The 27,500-nt window shown below is 51.1% G+C and overlaps 6 protein-coding genes and 1 long non-coding RNA gene across 10 annotated transcripts in view; 4 read left to right on the plus strand and 3 right to left on the minus strand.

The window, feature by feature from the left end:
• The window catches only part of LOC139351382 (asialoglycoprotein receptor 1-like), a 4,223-nt gene extending 3,475 nt beyond the window's left edge, over positions 1 to 748 (minus strand). The window contains exon 1 of the mRNA XM_070993255.1: positions 1 to 748. This exon is cut by the window's left edge and continues 556 nt beyond it. The gene's annotated coding sequence lies outside the window, so the exon portion shown is untranslated.
• On the minus strand, positions 18 to 3,651 carry LOC139351381 (C-type lectin domain family 10 member A-like). The gene is made up of 8 exons (XM_070993254.1): positions 3,453 to 3,651; positions 2,961 to 3,068; positions 2,569 to 2,667; positions 2,320 to 2,385; positions 1,874 to 1,966; positions 1,483 to 1,637; positions 1,000 to 1,109; positions 18 to 913 (listed from the first exon to the last, which is right to left on the minus strand). Exons 1-8 carry the CDS (start codon positions 3,505 to 3,507, stop codon positions 757 to 759), a joined length of 843 nt encoding a protein of 280 aa, XP_070849355.1. The 5' UTR covers positions 3,508 to 3,651; the 3' UTR covers positions 18 to 756.
• A 2,075-nt stretch (positions 3,652 to 5,726) lies between these two features.
• cyb5d1 (cytochrome b5 domain containing 1) lies at positions 5,727 to 7,549 on the minus strand. Of its 2 annotated transcripts, XM_070993580.1 has the most exons (4): positions 7,396 to 7,549; positions 6,675 to 6,751; positions 6,369 to 6,587; positions 5,727 to 5,976 (listed from the first exon to the last, which is right to left on the minus strand). In XM_070993580.1, the coding sequence occupies exons 1-4, from the start codon at positions 7,517 to 7,519 to the stop codon at positions 5,746 to 5,748; spliced, it is 651 nt and encodes a 216-aa protein (XP_070849681.1). In that variant the 5' UTR covers positions 7,520 to 7,549; the 3' UTR covers positions 5,727 to 5,745. The 2 variants fall into 2 exon arrangements, with proteins under 2 accessions (XP_070849681.1, XP_070849680.1); XM_070993579.1 differs by having other exon boundaries at positions 6,369 to 6,751.
• A 915-nt stretch (positions 7,550 to 8,464) lies between these two features.
• On the plus strand, positions 8,465 to 16,853 carry plod3 (procollagen-lysine, 2-oxoglutarate 5-dioxygenase 3). Its single transcript, XM_070992782.1, has 19 exons — positions 8,465 to 8,683; positions 10,351 to 10,442; positions 10,656 to 10,792; positions 11,008 to 11,171; positions 11,663 to 11,775; positions 11,914 to 11,977; positions 12,070 to 12,167; positions 12,294 to 12,395; positions 12,481 to 12,612; positions 12,736 to 12,857; positions 13,271 to 13,375; positions 13,710 to 13,835; positions 14,026 to 14,167; positions 14,396 to 14,509; positions 14,638 to 14,709; positions 14,877 to 14,981; positions 15,071 to 15,217; positions 15,447 to 15,572; positions 15,764 to 16,853. Exons 1-19 carry the CDS (start codon positions 8,599 to 8,601, stop codon positions 15,917 to 15,919), a joined length of 2,202 nt encoding a protein of 733 aa, XP_070848883.1. The 5' UTR covers positions 8,465 to 8,598; the 3' UTR covers positions 15,920 to 16,853.
• Positions 16,854 to 17,124: 271 nt separating this feature from the next.
• Positions 17,125 to 19,892, plus strand: znhit1 (zinc finger, HIT-type containing 1). Of its 2 annotated transcripts, none has more exons than XM_070992785.1 (6): positions 17,125 to 17,214; positions 18,184 to 18,281; positions 18,404 to 18,479; positions 18,592 to 18,671; positions 18,758 to 18,927; positions 19,280 to 19,892. In XM_070992785.1, the coding sequence occupies exons 1-6, from the start codon at positions 17,190 to 17,192 to the stop codon at positions 19,299 to 19,301; spliced, it is 471 nt and encodes a 156-aa protein (XP_070848886.1). In that variant the 5' UTR covers positions 17,125 to 17,189; the 3' UTR covers positions 19,302 to 19,892. The 2 variants fall into 2 exon arrangements, with proteins under 2 accessions (XP_070848886.1, XP_070848884.1); XM_070992783.1 differs by having other exon boundaries at positions 18,758 to 18,970; positions 19,252 to 19,341.
• Positions 19,893 to 22,649: 2,757 nt separating this feature from the next.
• On the plus strand, positions 22,650 to 24,279 carry LOC139351653 (uncharacterized). 2 transcript variants are annotated; one of them, XR_011603587.1, is made up of 4 exons: positions 22,650 to 22,710; positions 23,442 to 23,609; positions 23,724 to 23,872; positions 24,187 to 24,279. It is a non-coding gene; the product is annotated as an uncharacterized lncRNA (long non-coding RNA). The 2 variants fall into 2 exon arrangements; XR_011603586.1 differs by lacking the exon at positions 22,650 to 22,710 and having other exon boundaries at positions 23,214 to 23,609.
• A 1,312-nt stretch (positions 24,280 to 25,591) lies between these two features.
• The window catches only part of LOC139351474 (serrate RNA effector molecule homolog), a 7,510-nt gene continuing 5,601 nt past the window's right edge, over positions 25,592 to 27,500 (plus strand). Inside the window, exons 1-6 of the mRNA XM_070993403.1 lie at positions 25,592 to 25,692; positions 26,304 to 26,426; positions 26,792 to 26,902; positions 26,979 to 27,122; positions 27,193 to 27,253; positions 27,357 to 27,500. The exon at positions 27,357 to 27,500 is cut by the window's right edge and continues 154 nt beyond it. Coding sequence (XP_070849504.1) covers positions 26,308 to 26,426; positions 26,792 to 26,902; positions 26,979 to 27,122; positions 27,193 to 27,253; positions 27,357 to 27,500 — 579 coding nt within the window. The 5' untranslated portion in view covers positions 25,592 to 25,692; positions 26,304 to 26,307. The remainder of the gene's footprint in view (positions 25,693 to 26,303; positions 26,427 to 26,791; positions 26,903 to 26,978; positions 27,123 to 27,192; positions 27,254 to 27,356) is intronic.

A 27,500-nucleotide genomic window follows, 5' to 3' on the forward strand; every position in this document is an offset into this window, starting at 1 on the left:
AAGTAAAAGTTAACTTCAGTTCAATTCAATATTCCTTTATTAGTCCCACAAAGGGAAATTCCAGTTTTTGTCAGAAGTGATGAAAGAGTGAAAAGTTCAGCTGAAGCACAGAAAGCAGTTGAAGTGTCAGTGGTGAGCAAAGAGTACTAAAGACTACTAAAATACTACCAAAGTACTACTAAAGAACGAAAAGCATTTGAACTAGTGAAAATGTGCAGAGAGGAGTGACTGTGAAGGTGAGGAGTGTCCTGAGCCCAGCTGGAGTTTACAGGCCTGAAAGGACTGGACGTGTGAAGTGTGGAGGCTGAGAGACATTCGGCGTCAGCTGAAGGCAGATGGAGCGTCAGCACAGAGCACTGAAACCAGCTGAACTGCGAGTTGACATTTAAGGAACAGTGTGTAAAACTTTGCTGTCGCTAGCTCAGTTAGCTGTGCAGCTAGCGGCTCGATTAGCTGAAGACCCTGAGCGGACTGCAGCTCGCCGGTTAGCATGCTAACCTCAGCAGATACCTCTGCAACACAGTTCAGACAACAGATCCTCCTTCACGCTCTGCTGATGACTTCAATGTTTGAAGGTTTTAAACGGAAATTCGGATCTCACACATTGTAGCTTTTACGTGGAAAGATGTTAGCGTGAGCACTGAGAGCTGAAGCGTCATTTCATAAAAGCACACATCAGAACAACAGCGACATCAAACCAGGACCGGAGCGGATGGGAGCCGACGGCGGCGTGAGTCGTGACGGAGGAGCTGCCGTTCACACGTGCACGCTGTGCTTCTGGCAGATGTAGCGCATCCTGGTGGAGCAGTGCAGGTCGTTGAGGCGTCCGCTCTGGTTCAGGTGGGCGCAGTCTTCCGTCCCCGGACCCAGGCCGTGGTGGGCCCAGTTGTCGGGCTGACCGGGTACCCAGCGCCTGGACGCAGCACAAAGACAGCGTTGACCGAGAGGACCAGCGGTCAGAAGAGATGACCGAGAGTCCGACAGCGCCGTCAGGTCTACCTGCGCTCCACGGTGTACGGCGTGTGGTTGACCCACTCCCACCGGCCAGTCCTCCAATCTGACAGACCCACCCAGAACAACTCCGCACCCGTACGACGCGTCACAAAGTCCTGGAGGACGGACAGACGGCTCGTCAAACACCGGTTGAGGTGTCCCCCTGTGTTTCAGGAGGACGTCTTCATCAGCAGCTTTATCAACGCTCAGCGAAGAGCCAGGACCAGAGCGTGAGCCGGTGAAAGCTTCAGGGTCTCCGTGGACAACACAACAATGACGCAGGCAGAGAGACAGGCAGAGAGACAGACAGAGAGACAGGCAGAGAGACAGACAGACAGGCTGTCTCTCTGAGTCCCCACGGACAACGACCAGAGAGACAGGAATCAACCGAAGCTGATCAGGATCCTGACGAACAGCCGACAGGTGAGCTCAACAAGAGCAGCAAGACATGATGATGAGACAGACAGAGAGAGGGACAGGCTGTCTCACCCAAGCCTTGTCAGTGTGGAGGATGAGCAGGTGGGCTTCCTGTCTGTCACACCAGACTCTGGACTCGTTCCAGGACAGAGACAAACTGCTGAAGAAGTAACAGCTGACGTCAAACTGCTCCCAACCCAAAGGACAACAACGGTCAGCCACCGAGCCTGAGAGACAGACGGTCAGAGAGACAGACGGCCAGAGAGACAGAGAAACAGGGAGACAGACAGCCAGAGAGACAGAGAAACAGGAAGACAGACAGCCAGAGAGACAGAGACAGACGGCCAGGGAGACAGATGGCCAGGGAGACAGAGAAACAGGGAGACAGACAGGTACCGCTGTGAGGATCTGTCTGTGGACGTGTCCTTTAAATACATGTCCTTGTGTCCGTGTGTCACTTTACTGTTGTTGATGATGCGTTCGAGGGAACATTTGAGAGCAGCGACGCTTCTGCTGAGAGAGTCCACGATGGACAGCTGCTCCAGAGCCTGGGACACTGAACACACACACACACACACACACACACACACACACACACACACACACACACACACACACACACACACACACACACGCGATCGCCATGATCAATCAGAGGGGAATGAGACAGTCACTGTGGACGTGGACAGACACTGTCCTGTCTGATGTATGTGTCCAGTGGTGGAGGAAGAACTCACGTCCTTTACTGCAGTAAAAGTACTGCGTCCAGGTGGCAGAAATACTCTGTGTACTGTGACAAAGCAGAGGTCCTGCACTGGAAACGTTACTCAGTAAAAGTATGTGGAGTACTGTGAAGTACTGTGAAGTACTCCCTGCAGGCAGTACTGTGAGCAGGAGCAGAGGACACACCTGAGACGAGCTGCCGCTTGTTGTCCTCCACTGCAGTCCTCAGCCGCTCAGCGTCTTCAGCTGCTTCTGGAGGGACAGGAAGCACGTCTCCGTGATGATGTCATACACCAGAGACACTCACTGTGGACATCTTCATCAGCTGTGTGAGGACACACGTCCGCCGACGCCTCGACTACTTTCAGCGCATCAACTCACACAGACACACACACACACACACACACACACACAGCACACCACGTCCAGTGTTACCTTGAGCACGCTGCAGTGAGGCGTTCAGTGATTGGATGATGTTGCTCAGGTTGGAAACACTCTGCTCCACAGACCACAGACGATTTGATGTCTTCATGTCTGATCACACACACACACACACACACACACACACACACACACACACACACACACGCACACACGCACACACACACACACCTGTTTGAAGGTTCCACAGGTGAACAGGTGAGAGCATCATGATTGGGTGTGAAAGGTGAACACATGAGTGGATGAAGGATGTGACGACATGAAGCTGCTGTCAGTGAACTCTTTGATTATTGATGATTGATTCTGTGTGTGTGTGTGTGTGTGTGTGTGTGTGTGTGTGTGTGTGTGTGTGTGTGTGTGTGTGTGTGTGTGTGTGTGTCACTCACTGCTGGCTCCCAGTGCTATGATCACAATCAGGATGACTGTTGCTGTCAGTGCAGGAAACAACCAACGTCTGAACCTGGAGACTCCAGAGAGAGAGACAGGAGGACGGTCTGACAGAGACACACAGACAGACAGACAGACAGACAGACAGACAGACAGACAGACAGACAGTTCATCACTCTGTCATGTCACTGTCAGGACAGACATGCTGTCTGTTTTTATGGTCTTCTCAGCAGACAGAACAGTTTGACTCAACAGAAGACACAAAAAGTGTCTTCAGCCCCCCTGACTTCAAAGGATTACCAGCTAAATGTACTTGAAGCACTTGAAGTATTTAAACTGCTGGTGTATGAGTAAAGTCTTCCTGTCAGTGTGTTCTGACAGACAGACAGATGGACAGACGGACAGAGACAGACGGACAGACAGACTGGCAGATGGACAGACAGGCAGGCAGATGGACGGATGGACAGACAGAGAGACAGACAGACAGATACCTTTGATCCACAGAGCGCTGCTGTCTTGCTCTTTCTCATAGTGGTAGTCTGTCATCACGTCGATGTCTTCTGTCCTTTGATGAAGACGAAGGCGTCCCCAAACAACAAAGTGTCTCACCTTGTTCACGTCTCTGCAGCAGCGGTCCAGAGGAGTGAAGGGTGTCTTCAGTCAAACGTCTCCGGGGACTAGAAAGGCTCTGGTTTCCGGCCTCCTCTCATTGGTCCCCTAACTGTCCACTAACTGTCCAGTCATCACTTCAGATGTGCGACTGGATTTCATAACATCTCTGTCCTCGTTCTGTCTCCAGAGAAAAACCCCAACGTTGACAGAAGTCACGCTCAGAACTTCCCTTTTATTCTGACAGATTTTTCCGGAAAGGAAACGGTTTTCCTGTGAGACTTCCTCAAATGGATCCAGGTTCAAACTGTGTACGAGGAAAGAGCCGTTACCACACAGCGAGTCTCATGTCCTCACACACGTCCACGTGAAGATGGACGTGTGCTGGGTGTGTCTGAGGAGTGTCTGTATGTCTGTCAGCACCGTGAGGCTAATGCTAATGTGTGCATGCTAACGTGCTCACACTGAAAACGCTATCTGATAGGACTGATTTAGAGTGGTCGTCTTCAGCCCACGCTGACTCAAGTGACATCACTTGAGGACACTGCTCAGACGTCACACAGATCCCCGATACACTGAAGGCTGTAGAAAACACACACCGTACGACTCCACAACAGCTGGAGACACATGCAAGTCCCCTGTCCTGCTGAACAGGTACAATGTTCACCTGAGTTTATCGTGTTAGCATGCTAACGCTAATTAGCAGTACACACAAAGTCCAGCTGAGGCTGACGGCCTCTGAGATCCAGGTCTGAATGTTAAAATGAAAGCTGGTCAATCAATGATCAGCTGCACACCGATCAGTCAATGATCAGCTGCACGCACCGATCAGTCAATGATCAGCTGCACACTGATCAATCAATGATCAGCTACACACTGATCAGTCAATGATCAGCTACACACTGATCAGTCAATGATCAGCTGCACACACCGATCAGTCAATGATCAGCTGCACACTGATCAATCAATGATCAGCTACACACTGATCAGTCAATGATCAGCTGCACACACCAATCAATCAATGATCAGCTGCACGCACCGATCAATCAATGATCAGCTACACACCGATCAATCAATGATCAGCTACACACCGATCAGTCAATGATCAGCTGCACGCACCGATCAGTCAATGATCAGCTGCACGCACCGATCAGTCAATGATCAGCTACACACTGATCAGTCAATGATCAGCTGCACGCACCGATCAGTCAATGATCAGCTACACACCGATCAATCAATGATCAGCTACACGCACCGATCAGTCAATGATCAGCTGCACGCACCGATCAGTCAATGATCAGCTACACACTGATCAATCAATGATCAGCTACACACTGATCAGTTAATGATCAGCTGCACACACCGATCAATCAATGATCAGCTACACACCGATCAGTCAATGATCAGCTGCACGCACCGATCAGTCAATGATCAGCTACACACACCGATCAGTCAATGATCAGCTGCACGCACCGATCAGTCAATGATCAGCTACACACCGATCAGTCAATGATCAGCTGCACGCACCGATCAGTCAATGATCAGCTACACACCGATCAATCAATGATCAGCTACACGCACCGATCAGTCAATGATCAGCTGCACGCACCGATCAGTCAATGATCAGCTGCACACTGATCAGTCAATGATCAGCTGCACACACGGATCAATTAATGATCAGCTACACACCGATCAATCAATGATCAGCTGCACACTGATCAATCAATGATCAGCTACACACTGATCAGTCAATGATCAGCTGCACACACCGATCAATTAATGATCAGCTACACACCGATCAATGATCAGCTGCACACACCGATCAATCAATGATCAGCTACACACCGATCAATCAATGATCAGCTACACACACCGATCAATCAATGATCAGCTGCACACTGATCAGTCAATGATCAGCTGCACACTGATCAATCAATGATCACTAATCAATCAATGATCAGCTGCACACCGATCAATCAAAGCGTTTGATTGGAAGGAAAAACTCGTTTGTTGGACAAACTTTCAAATCAGTTTTAATTTAAATCCACTGAAGGAGGATCAATAAGTCTTATCTTATCTTATTTTAACACTGCTCTGACAGTACCAATCAAACGTTCCTTCTAATCATCTCATGTGATCATCACATGAGGGCGCCGCCCTCCATGAGGTCAGAGGTCACCCCTCGCTGAGGTCATCGTTGAAGTGGAGGAGGAGGGCGGGGGTGAAGAGGTCGGGGTCCAGGCGCAGCTGCTGGAGCTCGCGGTGGTCGTCGGGGACGTCGTTCTCGCTGAGCGTCCTGCTCATGTCCAGGCTCGCTCCGTCGTGCTTCCAGGTGTAGCTGCAGGCGTGAGAGTTGTAGCGCAGGTAACGCTGGCGGATGTCAGCCAGCGTCTCCTCTGAGCACACCTGAGGAAGAGCAGCACAGAGTCCATCATCCCCGGCTCAGCGTCCCCTCTGAGGCAGAGGACAGTCAGAGGGACATTCAGGAGCATCCACACGTCTCAGATCTGTTCACGGACATGAGCGCACACGCCGACCTGACCGCCATGACGCTGGCTGAGCGCAGCCCTGCAGAGCACCACCACCCGAACCCTAACCCCTGACTTTTATTGTGAAGGGGAGCCTGACTGGCAGGTGAAGCCGTGCTAGCTTAGCTTTAGCTGGCGTCTCCTTCATTCTGAATCACTTCCTGATGGACTGAAGGGCCTTTAAATACGATCTGATGGAACGTTTTCCTGGTGGGCAGAGCTACAGGTGTAGCGTACAGCGAGCAGGTGAGGTGTGCGTGGACTGCTCACCTGCAGCAGTTGCTCCTGTGACGTCAGCGTGTTGATGACTCGTATCCACCTGGGTCTCGCGGACAGATGTCCCACCTCGTAGTCTTCGTCCTTCCACCAGGGCCGGCCGATGTCGCTGGCCCAGTCGGAGCGCGGGCCGGCAGGGGGGACGTGCAGGAAGCGCCCCCTGGGGGTGTAGTACCTCACACAGTTCGTCAGTGGATCCATGTATTTCCGGACCTGAGGACAGAGGACACGCTGCAGGTAAACCAGGAGCGGAGCTGACAGCTGCTCACTGATTGGTTGGCTGGTGTGATCGGCGCTCACGTCTTTGGTTTCAGGGTCAAACCAGCTGCTGATGTCCTGTCCCGCACACTCCATGATGGGCAGCAGGAGAGCGTCACCTGCACGCAAACACCTGCTCAACATTTCTGTGTACACAGAAGACGTTTGTCCAATCGCTTCTCTGCACCTTATTTTCGATTTCAAAGCCGGTAGCCCCGCCCACCACCAGTTAAAGCACAGGATTGGATGCTGATCAACTGATTGACGGCATCAAATAGTGAAATAAAATAAAGGAGCAAACCTTCGCAGTCACTTTCCTCTCGGCTCACCGTGCTCGTCTTTAAAGGCGACTTTCTCTGAAGCAGGGTGCGTTTCCACTGCTGGAAGCTCACTCAGTACATTTACTCACATACTGTACTTCAGTACAAATTTGAGGTACTTGTACTTCATTATTTATTTTCATGACACTTTCAACTTCTGCTCCACCACATCTATCTTTAGTTACTTGTTACTTTACACTCAAAACTCGTGCAGAGTTCATCGAACATGACGTGCGTGACGTGACGTGACGTGAAGGTGAAGGTGTCACTTTGGCTTCATGGAGAAAATCATCATCCAGAACCAAAACAGTACAATCCTGCTCTGACACGCACGATGAGTCACAATAATCTGATGAGGTCAGACAAAGGAGGACAGCAGTCACAGGGGACACGTTCCTGTCGTCAGTGACCCGCCGTCCGTCCCTCACCTGCTGGCCACTCACCTTTGTACCGCTTCATCAGCGGGGTCAGGTCACACACTTTGCCCAGGAACGACACCCACAGGTCGGCAGCGGTGTTATGAGCGGCCACCTCGGCGGGAGTGAAGTACGTCGGTCTCTCCATCATCTGCTGTCTTCACGGCTTCAACCCATAGGTCCCGTTGTCCTGTAACTATGGCAACAAGCGACAAGGGGCGGGACGTGCCCGAGACTTCACTTCCGCTGTGACGTGGCGTTTGCAGCCGATTAAAATGAAGCGCGTGCTGACCATATTTACTCATATTCATTGATAAATTGCTTTTTAAAATTTGGATTTGATTTGATTTTTTGATTTGATTTGACTTTTTTTATTTGTATGCCGTTTATTTTGTTGCTCAAAAGTTATTTATTTTGTCTTGTCCTTTCGTATTTGTATCATAAGATTTGACTACCTGTCTTCCTACCTGTCCACACTGTGAAGAACTGTGATGAAATTTAAATATTAGAAAAACAGTTTTGACTGAAAGCCAAAAAATGCGGCAGTTTTCTGCGTTACCGTTTTCTATTCTTCATGCTTTGATCAATGTCTGTCTCTGTCTCCCTTCATACTGTCTGTCTCTCTTCATACTGTCTCTGTCTCTCACTGTCTCTGTCTCCCTTCATACTGTCTCTGTCTCTCTCTCTTCATACTCTCTCTCTCTCTCTCTCTCTCTCTCTCTCCCTTCATACTGTCTCTATGTCTCTCTCTCTCTTCATACTGTCTCTGTCTCTCTCTCTCTCCCTTCATGTCTATGTCTCTTCTATGTCTCTCGCTCTCTCAGGAATGCTTCAGACGTGGCACAGATTCACTTTCTTCATTTTCGCGAACTTTCTGGAGCTTCAGGCCACAAAAAGAGGGAAAAAAAAGTCACCGCCCACTCCTTTCCATTTGTCCTCCTCTGATTGGCTCGTGGCCAGCTGCTTCGGCGCGTCCATTGCTCAGTGACCCCGTCATTCGACAGTTGTGCTTCTCATTGGCTGACAGTTGACGAACAAGAGGGAAGTTTTTTTCTGGTTTCTGTTGACATCTTTCCACAAGTTGGGAATGAGGCTTATCGCGAGATTTGCAAGCAGTGCGAGAGGCAAATAGGAAAGCTGATGGAGTGAAGAAGAGAGGAGGGAAATAGAGGAATAAAGTGACGGTTTACAGTCTGAACAGAGCCGTTAACGGGAATTTACACAGCAGACATGTCTTCCCGTCGTCTTTTCTGCCTGCTTGCTCTCGCTTTCCTCCTGAGCTTCGTGTCTGCCGAACAGCGGAGGATCTCTCCAGGTAAGGCCGCTCCGGAGGGTCCCCTGCCCGGCCAGGCGGACCGCCCTGCCCCGCTGGAGCTGCCTGGCTCCGGCTCGCGTAGCTGACTGTTGCTAATTACACAGTTATTCACTTTTACGTGTTTTGAACGGGTTCAGCTGCGGCATGTATTCAGGAGTTAACGCTGACTGAGAGTTTCTGAAGTTATACCCGTCCTGACCCAAACATTAGACCCCTCCAACTTTAGCCTGCAGGCTAATTGGCCGCCATTCAGCACTGGCTAACGTTTACTGTGGTATTTGTCATTGAAATGGCTTCGGTTTGCGTCGCCGTGGTAGCTAAATAAACCGTAACACCGAGTGCTGGAGCGGTCGCTTCTGAGCCATCATGCCGGAGGAGGCTTTGGGGTTCCTGTGAGGACGTCCTGGTCTGGTTCAGTGTGGTCTGAAGGTAAAGGTGAACAGCACATCTGTGGCACTGTCAGTCCACATCAGCAGCCCTGAAGGAACCTTCCAGACCTCCGTGTCCCGTCTCCAGTCCACCGACCATCTGAGTGTGTCTCATTTCATTCACACCAAACGTCATGTCCATTCGTCTCCAGTGTGTTTGGTGTGGATGCTGACAGCGACCAGTTAAACCCAGTTTGTCTTGTTTCTGGAGGAAACGATCTGCTTCCATGTCCCTGTGTCCTCAGTGGTGCGTGGAGGACATGTGGAAAGTCTTCAGTCTGTGAAAGTCACTGAATCAAACAGAGAGAAGTGAGAACATGTGACATTAAACTGACTTCAGATCAGTCTCACGAAGACTGAACGTTCAGAAACATGCAGTCAGCGTCATTTCCGGTGTGTGACATGGAGCGGCGTGTGTGTGTGTGTGTGTGTGTGTGTGTGTGTGTGTGAGAGAGAGAGAGTGTGTGGACAGCTGTGTGTGTGTGTGTGTGTGTGAGAGAGAGAGAGTGTGTGGACAGCTGTGTGTGTGTGTGTGTGTGTGTGTAAAGCAGCTCTGTAAACAGTGTTGTCTTCATTACTGAGACGTCGGCTCTTCGTCTTTATTCCATTTTTATGTCCTCCGTCTTGTCATCAGTGGAGGTAAAAATAACCAGCAGCCATTGGCCGACTGAAACAGTCACGCCTGGCTGTGGGACAGGACCCTGAGACTCGTGTCGATGGTAAGTCCTGCGGGCCTTAAACGCGTCATGATGCGCCTTGCAGAGCGCCGGCTGATGAGTGAGAGTTACCTCTGGACAGCTGGCTTTAGACACATGTCCGCAGGCTGGAGGACACCTGGACAAACACAGGACAAGGAGGGGTCTGTGCCTTTCCCCCCTCCTCCCCCTCCTCCTCCTCCCCCTCCTCCTCCTCCTCCTCCCCTCTTTAACCTCTCTGAGGTATTTCTGAGGAATTTCACTCTCACCAGATTCCTCGAAAGCCTGCAGGGAGGGAGGGGACAGTTTGGAGTATTTATACTCTCTGTTACTTCACTGGGATGTTTGTACTCTGTTACTTCACCGTTCTGCATCATGAGTACTTTTACTTCTGGAACTTTAAGTGTATTTTGGTCAGTACTTTCAGAAAAAGCAGCTTGACCTTTAATCACCGATCACCTCACCTGTGTGTGTGTGTGTGTGTGTGTGTGTGTGTGTGTGTGTGTGTGTGTGTGTGTGTGTGTGTGTGTGTGTGTGTGTGTAGAGAATCTGCTGGTGATCACTGCGGCAACAGAGGAGACAGATGGCTTCAACCGCTTCATGAGGACGGCCCGAGAGTTCAACTACACTGTGAAGGTAACACACACACACACACACACACACACACACACACACACACACACACAGAGGTTTGTCTGTCATGTCATCTTGACCTGGAACCTGCTGATGCTGATGATGATGATGATGATGATGATGATGATGATGGCGATGATGATGATGATGATGATGATGATGATGGCGATGATGATGATGATGATGATGATGATGATGGTGGTGGTGTGTGTACAGGTCCTGGGTCTGGGGGAGGAGTGGAAGGGGGGCGACGTGGCTCGGACTGTGGGTGGAGGTCAGAAGGTCAGATGGTTGAAGAAGGAGCTGCTCAAACACTCTGACAAGAAGGACATGGTCATCATGTTTGTGGACAGGTAACACCCACCTGTGTGTTTGTGTGTGTGTGTGTGTGTGTGTGTGTGTGTGTGTGTGTGTGTGTGTGTGTGTGTGTGTGTGTGTGTGTGTGTGTGTGTGTGTTACGTCAGCTGTCCTCACTTCTCAGATTTCTCCTTGTGTCTGTCTTTTGTCTCTGCTTGTCTTTGTTCGTCTGTCCTACTTACGACCCGTCTCCTGGCTGACTTCTCTGCAGTTACGACGTGATCTTCGCGTCGGGGCCGGAGGAGCTGCTCTTCAAGTTCTCTCGCCTCGGTCACAGAGTGGTTTTCTCCGCTGAGGGATTCTGCTGGCCCGACCAGAGACTGGCCTCCAAATACCCAGAGGTGCATTCTGGGAAACGCTACCTCAACTCAGGAGGTAAGACGCGTCTGCGGGCGGTGATGGAAGTCGTCCATCAGTGTTCAGTTGGACGGGCGTTAAGCCGCCTTCAGTGATGAGGAGACGCCCCCTCAGCAGGCGTCAGGAGGCTGAAGACATGTAGCCGGATTACTGACGGCTGGACCATCGTTAGCGCCTTATGGCCTGTTTGATGTTTGTCAACTGAACCTGTAGATGTCACATGATCCAAAAATCCATCATGGCTGACTTTTATGGTCCAGGAGGCGTTTTAAAGCCCACTGAGGCGTCAGTCAACCCGACAACAAACCAGCACCGACACGCTTAGACCGCAGTCAGAAATCTAATTAAAGCGACAAGAGATACACGTCATGCAAAGGGTGTGTGTGTGTGTGTGTGTGTGTGTGTGTGTGTGTGTGTGTGTGTGTGTGTGTGTGTGTGTGTGTGTGTGTGTGTGTGTGTGTGTGTGTGTGTGTGTGTGTGTGTGTGTGTGTGTGTGTGTGTGTGTGCAGGGTTCATCGGCTTCGCCTCAGATCTCAGTACAATCGTCCAGCAGTGGAAGTACAAAGACAACGACGACGACCAGCTGTTCTACACCAAAATCTACCTGGACAAGACGCAGAGGGTAACGTGTTGACTGACTAGTTTGTTCACAACAACAACAACAACAGCAGCAGCAGCAGCAGGAAGCTGATTGTGTTCGATCGGTCGTCAGCACATCGTTTCCACTGACAAATGATGTTGATCTGATTCGTCTCTGCAGACCAAGTTCAACATGACTCTGGACCATCGCTCCCGGATCTTCCAAAACCTGAACGGAGCCGTCGGTGAGGCACGCACGTGCGCACACACACACACGCACATACACACACCAGTGTGTCTCTCTACAGTCTGAGTGACCTGAATTTGTCTCTGTCAGATGAAGTCGTCTTGAAGTTTGAGAGGGCAAAGGTCAGAGCGAGGAACGTCGCCTACGACACGCTTCCTGTCATTATCCACGGCAACGGACCCACCAAGGTAACTGGCCAATCACAGCCTTGCTCCAGCACCATGTGACGTGGCAGTGATGTTAACGCTGACATGAGGCGGACCGGACAGCAGTCCCACTCCTGTCTCTGTGTCTCTGTGTCTCTGTCTCTGCAGCTGCAGCTGAACTACCTGGGGAACTACGTGCCCACGGCGTGGACCTTTGAGAACGGCTGTGGGATCTGCGACGACGACCTGCTGTTCTTCAACGACGCACCTGTACGCACGCTCACCTGATGACGCTCACCTGTCGCTCTGCTTTGATTGAAGGCTCCTGAACGTGTGTGAAATTGTTTGTGTTCAGGAGGAGGAGATGCCTCTGGTGTACGTCGCCGTGTTCATCCAACACGCCACTCCCTTCATGGAAGAGTTCCTGGACCGGCTGACCACACTCAACTACCCCACGACGAGGATCCGCCTCTTCATCCACAACAACGTAAGACACAGACGCAACACGGACAGAACACGGAACATGGACAGAACACAGACAGAACACAGACAGAACACAGAACACAGAACACAGACCTGCTCTAATCTGTTGAACTCTACCTGTGGTCAGGTGGTGTACCACGAGCAGCACATCCAGAGGTTCTGGGAGCGTCACAGAGCTCTGTTCCCTGACGCCCGGCTGGTGGGACCAGAGGAGAACCTGCAGGAGAGCAAGGCCAGGAACATGGCTGTGTGAGTGAGCGAGAACTCAGCCAACACCTTCCACTCTGAGAACGTAGAACCATATTTGAGAACGTGTACCTGGTCAGATGTTCTGGACTTTTTGTCCAACCAGCAGTCAGAGAACTAAAAATGTCCATTTTACTGTGATGTGAAACAGAACAGCAGCCAATCAGATCATGATCAGTCAGATATGAAAGTGTCTGATTGGTCGCGTCTCTCTTCCCTGTCGAGCCTGAAGTCTCACTCAGAATGTAGATCATGTCGAGTTTGAGCACGTCCTGGATCTCATCTACTGTGTGTGTGTGTGTGTGTGTGTGTGTGTGTGTGTGTGTGTGTGTGTGTGTGTGTGTGTGTGTGTGTGTGTGTGTGTGTGTGTGTGTGTGTGTGTGTGTGTGTGTGTGTGTGTGTGTGTGTGTGTGCAGTGAGGCGTGTAAGAAGGACCCAGAGTGCGATTACTACTTCAGCATCGACTCCGACGTGGCCTTGACCAACGCCGACACGCTCAGGATACTGATCGAGGAAAACAAGTACGGAACCTCCTGTGTACTCTGAAAAGTACTCCGTTGTACACCCCCACAAGTACTGAGCAGAACCTCTGTGTCACCCTACGCCCTCACAAACACACGAGCACCCGTGTGAACGTCCCACACCCTGACTGTTGCACACTGTCTCTTCAGTACACACTGGCCCTCCTCTGAGACCTTACGCCCAGGACTTAGACCTGGACCCGTCTGTTAGCCCAGCCTCAGAGGTTTCCTGTTGTCCCCTGACACATGTGACCTGTCAGCGTGTGGCGTGCACTCAAACCGCCATCTGTCCTCTGTTTGTCGCCTCGTCGTTGAACCTGTGCTTGTGTCTCAGGGCCGTCATAGCGCCCATGTTGTCCAGACACGGGAAGCTGTGGAGTAACTTCTGGGGCGCGCTGAGTCCTGAAGGGTACTACTCCAGATCTGAAGACTACATCGAGATCGTCCAGGGGAAGAGGATGTGAGTGTGCACGTGCACGTGCACACACACACACACACACACACAGTCAGCGTTGTCTGTAAACAGTTTCTCACAGCACATGTGAGGGGAAAATGTAAAAATGTATTTACCTGTGTGTGTGTGTGTGTGTGTGTGTGTGTGTGTGTGTGTGTGTGTGTGTGTGTGTGTGTGTGTGTGTGTGTGTGTGCAGTGGCCTGTGGAACGTCCCATACATCACTCAGGCCTACCTGATCAAAGGCAGCGTGCTGCGGTCCAAACTGTCCCAGGTGAGCCTGTACGTGGACGAGGAGATGGACTCTGACATGGTGTTCTGCAGGAGCATCAGAGACCAGGTAACACCCAGTGAACAGCAGCTCACCTGACACCTGTCACCTGCAAAGGTGTGAGGCTGTGTACACTGCTGCAGCTGTGTGTGTGTGTGTGTGTGTGTGTGTGTGTGTGTGTGTGTGTGTGTGTGTGTGTGTGTGTGTGTGTGTGTGTGTGTGTGTGTGTGTGTGTGTCTGTGTGTGTGTCTGTGTGTGTGTGTGTGTGTGTGTGTGTGTGTGCATGTGTGCCCACAGGGGGTCTTCATGTTCGTGTCAAACCGCGATGAGTTCGGTCGTCTGGTGGCATCGTCCAACTTCAACACGTCCAGGCTGCACCCGGACATGTGGCAGATCTTTGACAACCCAGTGGTGAGACGGACACACAGACCCACGAACGTGGACACACGGTCAGGTGATTGACAGCGTGCTGAATGTCTGTCTGTCTGTCTGTCTGTCTGTCTGTCTGTCTGTCTGTCTGTCTGTCTGTCTGTCTGCAGGACTGGAAGGAGAAGTACATCAATGAGAACTACTCCAGGATCTTTGAAAACGACAAGCGCTTTGTGGAGCAGGTAAGAAAACAACCAACCAATCAGGACCTGCGCTAACGAGCAATGCAACAGGGACAGCAGAGCGGAGAAGGTCCCGTCTCCTCCTGTCTCAGATGAGCCTGTTGTGTTCAACCAAATGGTGAAGGTTTGTAGCGTCTGCAGCTCAGTAATGATCTGGACCCTCTCAGCCCTGTCCAGATGTTTACTGGTTTCCAGCCTTCTCAGAGAAGATGTGTGATCACCTGGTGGAGACCATGGAGCAGCACGGCCAGTGGTCCGGAGGGACAAACAAGGTGAGCTGATGCCTGTGTGTGAGAGACAGACAGACAGACGGGGAAAGTGAGTTTAGTGAGCTTTGTCTTCTCTCCGTGTCTGTCTTCAGGACGACCGTCTGGCCGGTGGTTATGAAAACGTCCCGACTGTGGACATCCACATGAACCAGATCGGCTTTGAAAAGGAGTGGCTCAAATTCCTCAAAGAGTACATCGTCCCCGTCACCGAGAAACTCTATCCTGGCTATTACCCCAAGGTACAGTCCAGACCCTGTCCTCAGCTACAGTCCAGACCCTGTCCTAAGCTACAGGTGATGTTAATCCCCCCAAAGTAAAAAGATAAAGATGCTGTGCCCGCTCAGTCTGATGGTGTCAGAGTTAAAACGTGTGTGTGTTCCGTAGGAGTTGTAGTTTCAGTTGTTGTTGTTGTTGTTGTCTCTGCAGCATCTGTCTTGCGTCTCAGGTGACTGTCCTCTGTGTGTGCAGGCCCAGGCCATCATGAACTTTGTGGTGCGTTACCGTCCTGACGAGCAGCCGTCTCTGCGACCGCATCACGACTCGTCCACCTTCACCATCAACATCGCCCTGAACAGGAAGGGCGTCGACTACGAGGTGCGCGCGCGCGCGCGCGCGCACACACACACACACACACACACACACACACACACACACACACACACACACACACACACACACACACACACACACACACACACACACACAGTGGAAACAGGAAACAACTCCTGTGCTGCCACGAGAGACACCTGTCACACTGTGTTTACCTGTCTACCTGTGTGTGTCAGGGTGGAGGCTGCAGATTCCTGCGCTACGACTGTAAGGTGGAGTCTCCCAGGAAGGGCTGGTCCTTCATGCACCCCGGCCGCCTGACGCACTACCACGAGGGTCTGCCCACCACCAAAGGGACCAGATACATCATGGTGTCCTTCGTGGACCCGTAGACATGCTCTGTGCACGTGTGTGTGAGTGTGTGTGTGAGTGTGAACTGTAGTCGACCTCATCATCACAGACAGATGGACTCCATAGAGGATTACACGTGATGACCTTGAATGCATCGATTGAGAACATATCTCGTTACTGTCATGTTTTTTTAAGTTTGCCTTATTTCTGATTGGATGATTGATCTCACCTGCTTCCACACCTGACTCACCTTCACCTGTGGCTCATTATGATGAGCTGTGATCATCGTGGGACATTTCAGAATAAGAGTGACTCAATTTAACCTTTATCTTCATTTTATAACTTCACACAAGCAACTGTGGCTTTTCAAAATAAGAGTCTCTTGTCACCGTGCTGCCTTATCTAATCACACTACCTGAATCTATGCAAGAACACACTCCGTGTGTGTGTGTGTGTGTGTGTGTGTGTGTGTGTGCGCGCGCGCGTGTGTGTGTGTGTGCGTGCACGTGTGTGTGTGTGTGAGACATCAGCTCATGACGTCGTGACGAAATGTGTGTGAAGTGAAGAGAAAAGGTGTGAAGGTGTTTTTATGTCTGTCTTTAGGTGAACCTCCACTCTGACCTTTGAAAACTGAAACCTGGAAACACTAAAGGTGTTTTTGTTGTCATGTTTTATTCTTTGTGTAGTGTTTTACATCCTTTTTGGGTTTCCATCATGTAGTTGATCTTATCTTCGCTCGCTGGGGGTGTGGCACCCTGTCCTCTCACAGTCTGTCTTTTTTAGCTGTTTCAATGGTTTTGAGTCAGTTTGAGGATGAAGAACTGGACTTACGAGGTTTCCACCCCACGCTGCCTTCAGTGTTCTCTCCATGCGTGCCTGACGATACGAGGAGTCAACTTTCTCTGGCTTTGTACAAACTGCATTAAATTATTTGTTAATGACTGAGCGAATAAAGTTTTGAGATTTGAATAAATCGATTCACTGTGACGGGGTGCGTTCGATTTGTGTGTCTGTGGAAAGATGAAGGTGCGGGTCGATTATTGAGTTCATGTTGGAAACTTTATTGTTACATCTTCCTTCTGCTCATCATGATCAATTAATGACGTCATCAGGAGACGACCTGAGATCAGCTGAGAGGAAGAATGGAATCATTGTGTCACGATGAAACTGTATTAAACTGTGAACTTGGTGAATCTGCGCACGTTTTAACTGGACGTCCCTCCGCGCTGACGCTCATCTGTCGGCATTCGCCTCTTTTGGTTGGGGCCTCGGCGGCTGCCGTAGAGAGGAAGTGCGACGACAACAAGCAAGATGGTGCTGGAGAAGAAGGGTTCCGGTGGGTCTATCTTCATTTTAACCGTTTTACACATTAAAACGTGACTGTGCTCCTCTGCGCAGTGATGCGTTCACGGAGTGTCCGCCTGCTCATGTTCGCGGCTCCGGAGCGAATCAACTAACGTGAAGTTGAGACGGCGCTTCGATCAATGCTGTCTTTGTTATTTCCGTTACACATCAATAACTGTAGAAGAGTACGATCATTTCGACGTGTGTGTGTGTGTGTGTGTGTGTGTGTGTGTGAGAGAGAGAGAGAGAGAGAGAGAGAGAGAGAGAGAGAGAGAGAGAGAGAGAGAGAGAGAGAGAGAGAGAGAGAGATGATAGTGTTCCAGTGAACGAGGGCAGTTAGCCGTGTAGCATGATGCTAACTCATTAAGAGTGTAAAAAGACCAACAAACAATAAAAGCAGCATATTCCGCTGAAGCGTTTCTGTGAGACAGACAGCACAAAGAGAGAAGCACCAGTGGACAAACACCAGTGGACAAACCCCAGTGGACAAACACCAGTGGACAAACCCCAGTGGATGATTGTGTTCAGTCAACACGCCCTGCAGCATGTACACGGACAGCAATTTAACGGCGCCATGTGAGGTTTTCACCACCAGATGTCGCTGTAGCTGCAGCATCTCAGACTGAAACAAACACCTGGATCCTGGACCCTTGAGCTGGACCCTAGAGCAGGACCCTAGAGCTGGACCCTAGAGCAGGACCCTAGAGCTGGACCCTGGAGCTGGACCCTGGACCCTGGACTTGATGTTTAGTTCATAACGTGTAAACTGTTTTCACTCCAAACCAAAGTGTGGAGAAATGTTAAATTACAAGTTTTCAGAATGCAGTTTGGTTTGAGTCTCAGGTTGCATTCAGAGTCCAGCTCACACTGGACGGATGTTAACACCACGTCTCTGTCTCTGCCTGTCCCTGTCTGTCTGTCTGTCTGTCTGTCTGTCTGTCTGTCTGTCTGTGTCCGTCAGCTCGGGTGGAGGCTGGGCAGCGCAGAGTTTTGGATGAAGCCACCAGGCAGAGGAGACTCAGCAGACAGCTGGAGGCTCTGGAGAAGGACAACTTCCAGGTGTGTCTCTGCTGCTTTGTCTTCTGTCCTCGCTGACGGTGTGCATGAAGTTTAGACGTGATGGCGTTAGTGCTGCCGTTTCACCTCGGCCAGGTTGTCACGTTGTTGCTTTGTGTTTCCAGGACGACCCTCTGTCCTCCCTCCCTCCCCCGGGTCCTACTGCCCGCCTGCCCGCCTTCAGTGAGACAGAAGAACCAGGTGAGACAGGGCTTCGACCGTCCTGATGTCAAACAGGAGGCAGAAGACAGGGAGGACTCCTGGTTTGTCTTAACTGTCCCATGACTCTTCTTCTCTGTTTCTGTGCGTCCAGAGAAGAAGAAGAGGAAGACGAGGGGCGATCACTTCAAGCAGCGTTTCAGGAAGAACTTCACCACGCTGCTGGAGGAGGAGGTGGGTCACACTGCACTCCTTTCCTGCTCTCTCATTGGACGAGAGTCCGCTGTCAGCTGACTCCCGCTCTGCCCTCTGATTGGTAGAACCTGTCGGAGAAGCCTGAACCTAACTACCTGTCCGCTGTGGCCCCTCCCTCCTCTCTGCCCCCCCGTCACTTCTGCTGCGTCTGTGGTTTCCCCTCCCACTACACCTGTACCACCTGCGGGGGGCGCTACTGCAGCAGCAAGTGTCTGTGCACACACCGAGAGACCAGGTACACACACACACACACACACACACACACACCGAGAGACCAGGTACACACACACACACACCGAGAGACCAGGTACACACACACACACACACACACACACACACACACACACACACACACTAGAGACCAGGTACACACACACACACACACACACCGAGAGACCAGGTACATGCACACACACACACACACACACACACACACACACACACACACACACACACACACATACATACACACACACACACACACACACACACACACACACACACACACACTAGAGACCAGGTACACACACACACACACACACACACACACAGCTGACAGGTCAAACATGTCCTCTGTGTCTCCACAGGTGTCTGAAGTGGACGCTCTAACTGCCGCCTCGTCACTATGGTGATGGTGATGGTGATGATGATGATGATGATGATGATGACGATGACGATGATGGTGATGGTCTCTGAGGTGTCTAGATGGACAGACAGACACACGGGGTCGAACCTGTGGACTGTGTCTTTGTTCTGAGTTTATTGGCCTCCACATATGCACACACACGCACACACACGCACACACATACACACAACTTGAAACAGTTTGTGATTGGTCAGAGGTGATGTCACCGTGCACTGCACTGCATGACATCACCACAGGCTCAACCAATGGACGTCAGACAGGAAGTGTGAGGTCACATGTTCCCTCTTCCAGTAGTTTGATTTGTTTGCATGTTCCTCTCCAGACTGCGCCTCTTACTCCACTTCCCATGATGCCTTGTGTGGATTGTGGGTGGGGCTTCTGGTGTTTCCTTCAGTGGATCAGCTCAGCGAGCGTTAGCGGTGTGTCGCAGGCGTCTCCTCACACATTTATTGTAACAAACCACGAGGAAAAACCAGCTGCCGCACCGTTAAAGGAGAGCCGGTGCCGGTTAGCTTAGCTTAGCTTAGCATAAAGACTGGAGGGCAGACAGCTAGGTGGCTCTGTGCAAAGCTAACAAAGAGCTCCTGACAGCAGCTCTGAAGCTCACTGCTTCACATGTCTGCTGCTTCCATGAGGACAAAGACTGAACAGCAGTTTGTCCAACACGGATGAAACCAGAGACATCTGTGTGTCCGCGAGCCCAGAGGACGCACTGACAGGAAGTCCCGCTCGTACCTCCCAGGGACGCAAACTCTTCACATCTCATCGCACACCTTCTGACGACTTCCTCTGCCAGCCAATCGGGACAAAGGACAGGCGTTCATTGGACACGTTGACATGGACGTTTGTGCAGACATTCGTGTCCCTCACGCAGTCAATCTGTGCCTCCAGCGCGCTGAGGTTACTGAATGATGTGATCATGTTTCTGGATCGTTTGTAAAGTGTAATAAAATGAAACCAGAAGAAGAGTCATGGTGCAACACCTGGAACACGACGACCGCTTCTGCTGCTGGCTGCTGTGCAGGTGGTGGACAAAATAAACAGAACACCGCCTGCAAAAGGAGCAACTCTGACGTCACCTGACACCTGGCTGAGACGCTCCTAAAGCAGCTCGTTAGCAGCTCGTTAGCATTTACAGTCACGTTAGCTGTCAGCGCTGGAGGCACAGATTGACTGCGTGAGGGACACGAATGTCTGCACAAACGTCCATGTCAACGTGTCCAATGAACGCCTGTCCTTTGTCCCGATTGGCTGGCAGAGGAAGTCGTCAGAAGGTGTGTGTGAGATGTGAAGAGTTTGTGTCCCTGTGAGATACGAGCAGGACTTCCTGTCAGTGCGTCCTCTGGGCTCGCGGACACACAGATGTCTCTGGTTTCATCCGTGTTGGACAAACTGCTGTCCAGTCTTTGTCCTTATGGAAGCAGCAGACATGTGAAGCAGTGAGCTTCAGAGCTGCTGTCAGGAGCTCTTTGTTAGCTTCGCACAGAGCCAGCTAGCTGTCTGCCCTCCAGTCTTTATGCTAAGCTAAGCTAAGCTAACCAAAGTGGAGTAAGAGGCGCAGTCTGGAGAGGAACATGCAAACAAATCAAACTACTGGAAGAGGGAACGTGTGACCTCACACTTCCTGTCTGACGTCCATTGGTTGAGCCTGTGGTGATGTCATGCAGTGCAGTGCACGGTGACATCACCTCTGACCAATCACAAACTGTGACAGAAAGAGTCCAAAGCAGGAGTCCAGAGCGGAGCTGGACCAGGTCCACCTCTGTGCAGGTCCTCTTCTGTCCAGGTCCACCTCTGTGCAGGTCCTCTTCTGTCCAGGTCCACCTCTGTGCAGGTCCTCTTCTGTCCAGGTCCACCTCTGTCCAGGTCACCCTCTTCATCTCAATTAAAACCAAATGATGAAACTGAGGAAGAGTCAGGGTCCCACTGAGAGCAGCAGTTACCTGAGCCCACAGAGAAACACCTGCGACAGAACAAAGGAGGAGACGCGTCCGTCCATCTGTCCAGTGAGGCCGTGAAGAGGATTCCTGACTCGGGTCCACAGAAGAAGATATTTTGGACAGAAGTGCAAATGAAGTGGAACGCTATCAGAGAGGTTTCATTGGCTCCACGTTTAACAAACATGAAGCATGCTGAGGGCTCAGGGCAGAGGTCAAAGGGCAGAGGTCAAAGGGCAGAGGTCAAAGGTCATCCTCGGTCATTTTCTGGACACAGTGTTGCTGATGTGTCTCTGAACATTCAGCAGTCGCCTGCTGACACATTTCACCACCTCGTCCATAAAGACCGTGACAGACGAGTCCGAGCGAGAGCCATCACTTCCTGTCGCTCATCACTTCCTGTCACTGTTTGATCCACTGCTGATTGAAACGATTGGTCATCTGGAAGAATCAAAGTTCAAATATTATCTGAGTATTTATCACCAAACATCAGATTGGTGTGTGTGTGTGTGTGTAAAGTTCCTTCCTGGTATCCATGGCAACACTCATTAAAAGCATGTTAATAATTAATGTGGACTTTTGAGTTGTGTGTGTTTTGCATGGCGTTTTCCCCTGAAACACACACACACACACACACACACACACACACACACACACACACACACACACACACACACAGAGTGTGTGTGTGGCAAAGCGAGGCACACAGAGCTGCACAGACTTTGTCCCGGCCACAGGAAGTTGTCTCTGAGCTGTCACCACGTCGCAGATGAGCTGAGGAGCTGCAGCTTCACACCAGTCGGTGAGTACAAACTGGGAGAACTGGGAGAACTGGGAGCTTCCCTGCCCTTCAGTGGGACAGGTGATGTCTCCCAGAGGTCAAACACTGTAAAATGAAAGCGGCAGGTGACTGGATCAGGTGACACACAGGTGGGTTCTGCGATGTGGACCCGCCTCGTCTGTCACTGGAGGTTATTGATGTCCACGAGGACAATGATTGACTGTGTCTTTGGTCTCTGGACAGACATGTCGGAGTACATTTACTCGAGTACTGCTCTCAAAGTAGTTCTAATCAGTATTTGTATGTTGACTGAGCAGCACACAGACTCAGAGACGAGCTGGTGGACATTTAGCATTCAGCAGCTACAGAGCAGATATGTCCCTCAGGACGTGGAGGGGACACTGGACTGACGTCCATCAGGAGACAAACACCTTCTGACTGCTGCTAACACCTGAAATCTCTTCAAAGCTCCTCCCCTGCAGACAGACGTCATGAAGCCTTCATCACCACCTTCATCATCATCATCACCACCTACCTCAGTGACAGCTGCACCGGAAACCCAGCTCCTCTGCTCCTCATCACGTCCTCCTCCTCCTCCTCCTCGTCCTCGTCTCAGTCTGCAAAGCCCTGAGCTGCAAGCAGAGTTTCTACAAGGTGAAAAATCTGTCCTCCCCAGAAGACCACAGACAGACAGACGACGACCGCAGACAGACAGACGACGACTACAGACAGACATAAGACAACCACGGACAGACAGAAGACGATCACAGACAGATGTAAGACAACCACGGACAGACAGAAGACAGCCACAGACAGATGTAAGACAACCACGGACAGACAGAAGACAGCCACAGACAGACAGAAGACGATCACAGACAGATGTAAGACAACCACGGACAGACAGAAGACAGCCACAGACAGACAGAAGACGATCACAGACAGATGTAAGACAACCACGGACAGACAGAAGACAACCACGGACAGACAGAAGACAGCCACAGACAGACAGAAGACAGCCACAGACAGACGTAAGATGACTGCAGACAAGACAGCCACAGAAAGACAGAAGACGATCACAGACAGATGTAAGACAACCAGAGACAGACATGAAATAACCGCAGACAGACATAAGACAACCATGGATAGACAGAAGACAGCCACAGACAGACAGAAGACAGCCACAGACAGATGTAAGACAGTCACAGACAGACAGAAGACAGCCACAGACAGACGTAAGACAGCCACAGAGAACACATCTGCAGTGTTTTTGTGTCCATCTGGAGGTCTGGAGGACTGCTGGGGGTCCAGGACTAATTCTGTCCTCATCAGTCTTTGTCTCCTCGTCTCTCCCATTGTCTGTCTCATCCATGTCTCTTTGTTTCCAGAGTGTGTGAACAAATTTCGGTCTCACAGAGACGTCAGTGAGTCCAGTGTTGTCTCCTCTCCCTCGTCCTCCTCTTCCTCCCCTCTGCCCTCCCCTTTCAGTCCCACCCCGTTCTCCTCATCCTCATCCTCTTCATCTTCGTCTTCTCCGTGCTTCGACAGCAGACCAGGTGAGCTGGGCATCGTCATGGTGATGTCACTTTATAGAGCGTGACGGATTAAACGAGCCGGGCGCGGTTTGTAGAAACAAGCTGAATCTTTGTTGTCTGTCTTTATGTGTCCAGCCCGTTTGTCCCTGTCCAGTCCCGAGCTCCTGTCAGAGCTGAAAGACTCGAGGACACGTTCCCTCCGACATGTCCCCGCACATAACGGCCTGACCACCGTCTTCTCTGGACGTGGACGAAGAGGAGGAGGAGGAGGAAGTGTGAGACAGGTAAGCAGAGACAGGTCCACGTCTTTCAGTGTGACATCACTTCCTGAGGAGATCAAGAGTCTGAGAGGCTCTGTGATTTTAAGTTAATGCTAACAGGATGAGCTAACAGCTGATTCAGCACACTGGAACTGGAGACACTTGGACTCCATGGAAACCGGCTCGGGCTGTAGAACCGTTCTGTCGGGAGAACATCAGTAGAACAGCTGAGCAGCGTGAATCGTTCCTGTCGTCTTATTGGTTCAGAAACAGGCCCACGTGTTGGTGTTAGCATTTATCAGATTAGCAGCAACATTTTCTGATGTTCTTCTCCCCAGGCCTCTGACCCCGCCCCCTCCAGATGACCAGCCAATCAGAGGACTTCACGGTAAATTTGTCAGCAGCACCTGAACCTGAACCACCTGCTGGACCCCAATGCAATGTGGACTCTGCTGTTCTATGACTAGATTGAGATTATTTACAACATTCAGTCATTTTTAAAACACTGCTCTTTGTTTTATCCAATAATCTAATAAAGATGGTGGCACAGCCGCTAACGTCAGCCTGAACTCACTGAATAATGCAGCCAGCTAACTGTATGCTAACTGTTAGCCTTGCATCAGGCTCGCCGTTTGACGCGCTGAAAGACACATCTGTCCTCTACAGAGAAAGCAGAAATTAAAAAGCATCGTAAAGGATTTTGGATTCGTTGGATTTATTCTCAGTTACAGCTGCTGAGTGCGACCTCCACCTCCTCCACTTCATCTCAGCTGCGGGTGGAGGTGGCGCTGTCTTCAGAGCTGTGTGAGGTCAGAGCATCAAATGTGCAGAAATCCTGCTTCGTACAAACATCCATCCAGAAAAGCTCGCTCACTTATTGTTTTCAGTCACAGCTGTCAGTCGACCAATGAAAACCACTTCCGGGCCGTTGGGCTTCGGTTCCTCCGTCGACTGTAATCGGCCTCTTAGTCCAAACACACCTGCTGTTTGTCCTGCCGCTCCCACGCGATGCCGTCTGTGTTCTCGTGGGAGTGCGCAGAACAAACAGCAAAATCCAGAAAATAAAGAGAGAACCGAACAGACTGGGTTTCCGCTCAGGTGAGCTTCATCAGCACGACACAGGAAACCCTGAGCGAGCTGAAGCAGAGGCCGCGAACACACACCCTTCAGGACCTGAAGCACCCGAGCCTGCCGCGGGGTCCAGGTCCTGGTTCATCGTCCTGCAGGTCTCCGCTGGGACCGTGTCCTGGACTGACTCTGGCTCTGTCCCTGGTGGTCTTCAGGCTGAGACACAAGGAGCAGAGACAAAAACAAAGTGTTGAGTCCGACTTTTCCGAATAATCCAGCAATTCATTTTGAAAGGGTGACTGTGAAGGATGTGTGAAGACATGAGAGACGTTCATCAGGTCAATAACGGACGTCTCACCTGCTGAGACAGTGGGACTGTCTGTGTGAGGCCAAAGTGACTCAAAGGCTTCTTCTTCCCCTCCGTTTCCTGCTGAAGGAAAACTTAATCCCGCCTCTAATCCAGGCAGCCCATAATTCATGACGTTTACACTCAAGGCAGCCTGATGACGTAAAACACCGTCAGTGAGAAGAAACACGCAAAGACTAAACTCTGCTTCGACCTGCTGAACTTAGATGTCGCCATTGGTAGATGGGGAAAATACCTGTGCCTGTTGTTTCCCTCCTGACCTCCAGGCGGCTGTAAACTGAGGAACCTGACCGGAAATAGAGACGACCGGAAGTGTCGTTGGTTCATTGTGATCCGGGACTGGCGGCGGCACAGTTGTGTTGTTAGCTGACGAGCTTTGTTCTTGGTGTCTTTTAGCGGCGCATCGCAGGTAAAAACCTCTCTGTAAACACGTGACTAATGTTTGTTTTATACGTAAAGCAGCACGAACACGGACTGAGGCGAATATGAGCCCGAGCTGCGCCTGCGTGATCACGCTCGGCTAGCTCTGATGCTAACCAGCTAATTAGCAGTGGTAAGCTCCGGCTGTGTGCTAACGATAGCTTTAGCTTTAGCTCACTGATAACTGTAAGGTTGCTTTCTGCTGCCTGGCGGAACCTGAAGGCGCTTTATGTTTTTATGTTTTTCTCAAAGTGAAGTCAGTTCAGGAGCTAATGCTAATGAAGCTAACAGCCGAAGCAGTGGTTAACGTTACTGTTAGCTTGTTTCAACATGTTACGTCTGAAAACTTTGTTTTCTTTGGTCGATACATCAGTTTTCTCGGAAAACATGTTGAAATTCACCAAGATACGTAGTTTAATGAGCGTTTGGCCTCATGAACCTTCGGGTCTTTCTTTCTGTTTGAGCTGAAAAAGATCGGAAGCTTCGGCACTTGAAGCTGCGCGGACACAGCGACACCTGCTGGTCCCTGTAGCAGGGGGTCGATGCCCAGCTCCTGCTGTCCGCGTGCTCAGGTGTTCCAAACAATCTGTGTGTTTTCAGTCCAATGGGAGACAGCGATGACGAGTTCGACAGGAGGAGGCGGGACAAGTTCAGGAGAGAGAGGAGCGACATGGAGCGATCGAGAGAGAGGGAGGAGAGACGGAGGGACGACTGGCCCGACAGGTACGTACACCTGAGCGCACACACGTCCTATTGTGACATGTCCTGGTGTAACCTGGATCAGCTGCTGGCCCTCATGGCCTCTTTAAGCCAATCAGTTTGCAGATTGTGACTGGCTGTTGGCTGTGTTGTCTCAGTGTGGACAGACTCAGAGTGTCTGTCTCATGTTGGACTGACACAAAAATGTGGACATTAGGACACAAACGGCTCAACGGCTCTGTCCTTGTTTGTTTCTGAAATCGCTGGAAATGATGGTCAGTGATTCGTCCAGATTTTACATACACATACCACATTTTACGTGTGTGTGTGTGTGTGTGTGTGTGTGTGTGTGTGTGTGTGTGTGTGTGTGTGTGTGTGTGTGTTTTCAGGGACTGGGACCGCGGCAGGGACAGGAGGAGGGACTACGATCGCGGTCGCAGAGAGAGATTTTCTCCGCCCAGACACATCAGTCCTCAGCACAAACGCATGAGGAGAGACTGGTGAGTTGGTGTCATGTGACCGCGCTCGTGGTCAAACGCCAGCGTTCGTTCCGTCATCCGTATCTGCGTTTTCCAGGGACGACCACCGGGGGGAGCCGTACCGCTACGACCTGCCGTACGGAGGAGGCGGGGCTCCGTTCCCTGCGGCGGGGCCTCAGGCCTGGCACCCCGACCTCCCCCACCTTCACCCACACCACGGAGGCCACCCGCTGCAGGGCAGGTGAGCTTAGCGTGACCTCTGACCCCCTCAAAGAGGTGACTGCTTATTTACCTTCTGATGTCTCTGTCAGGTTGGGGCTGGTGGATCCAGATCTCCCTCCTCCTGGTCCTCCCACCATGAGGAGCTTTAAGGTGAGTGACACAGACAGCCCCCCCACCCCCCGCGGCGGCGGCGGCGCTTGGTGGGTGGTTTTTGCGGTGAAGCGATGGTGAAGCGGTTTGTGTGTCTGTGCAGGAGTTCCTCTTGAACATGGAGGACAGCGTGGACGAGACGGAGTCGGTGAAGCGTTACAACCAGTACAAACTGGACTTCAGGCGGCAGCAGCTGCAGGACTTCTTCCTCCAGCACAAAGACCAGGAGTGGTTTCGCTCCAAGTAC

The sequence above is a fragment of the Chaetodon trifascialis genome, chromosome 23 (assembly GCF_039877785.1).
Source record: "Chaetodon trifascialis isolate fChaTrf1 chromosome 23, fChaTrf1.hap1, whole genome shotgun sequence".
In the NCBI taxonomy this organism is placed as follows: domain Eukaryota; kingdom Metazoa; phylum Chordata; class Actinopteri; order Chaetodontiformes; family Chaetodontidae; genus Chaetodon; species Chaetodon trifascialis.

Bases quoted from the DNA above. Each gene is read 5' to 3' on its own strand.
- cyb5d1 (XM_070993579.1), bottom strand. From the start codon at position 7,519: ATGATGGAGAGACCGACGTACTTCACTCCCGCCGAGGTGGCCGCTCAT. The intron at 6,752-7,395 runs GTGAGTGGCCAG...GTTTGCGTGCAG, and splicing joins GCTGATGAAGCGGTACAAAG to GTGACGCTCTCCTGCTGCCC. The intron at 5,977-6,368 runs GTGAGCAGTCCA...GCTCTTCCTCAG, and splicing joins CACAGGAGCAACTGCTGCAG to GTGTGCTCAGAGGAGACGCT.
- plod3 (XM_070992782.1), top strand. From the start codon at position 8,599: ATGTCTTCCCGTCGTCTTTTCTGCCTGCTTGCTCTCGCTTTCCTCCTG. The intron at 12,613-12,735 runs GTAAGACACAGA...ACCTGTGGTCAG, and splicing joins GCCTCTTCATCCACAACAAC to GTGGTGTACCACGAGCAGCA. The intron at 12,858-13,270 runs GTGAGTGAGCGA...GTGTGTGTGCAG, and splicing joins AAGGCCAGGAACATGGCTGT to TGAGGCGTGTAAGAAGGACC.
- LOC139351381 (XM_070993254.1), bottom strand. From the start codon at position 3,507: ATGACAGACTACCACTATGAGAAAGAGCAAGACAGCAGCGCTCTGTGG. The intron at 2,386-2,568 runs GTAACACTGGAC...CTGTCCCTCCAG, and splicing joins CTCACTGCAGCGTGCTCAAG to AAGCAGCTGAAGACGCTGAG. The intron at 1,110-1,482 runs GTGAGACAGCCT...TCCGTCCTCCAG, and splicing joins TCCACACTGACAAGGCTTGG to GACTTTGTGACGCGTCGTAC.
- znhit1 (XM_070992783.1), top strand. From the start codon at position 17,190: ATGGTGCTGGAGAAGAAGGGTTCCG. The intron at 18,282-18,403 runs GTGTGTCTCTGC...TTGTGTTTCCAG, and splicing joins TGGAGAAGGACAACTTCCAG to GACGACCCTCTGTCCTCCCT. The intron at 18,480-18,591 runs GTGAGACAGGGC...CTGTGCGTCCAG, and splicing joins CAGTGAGACAGAAGAACCAG to AGAAGAAGAAGAGGAAGACG.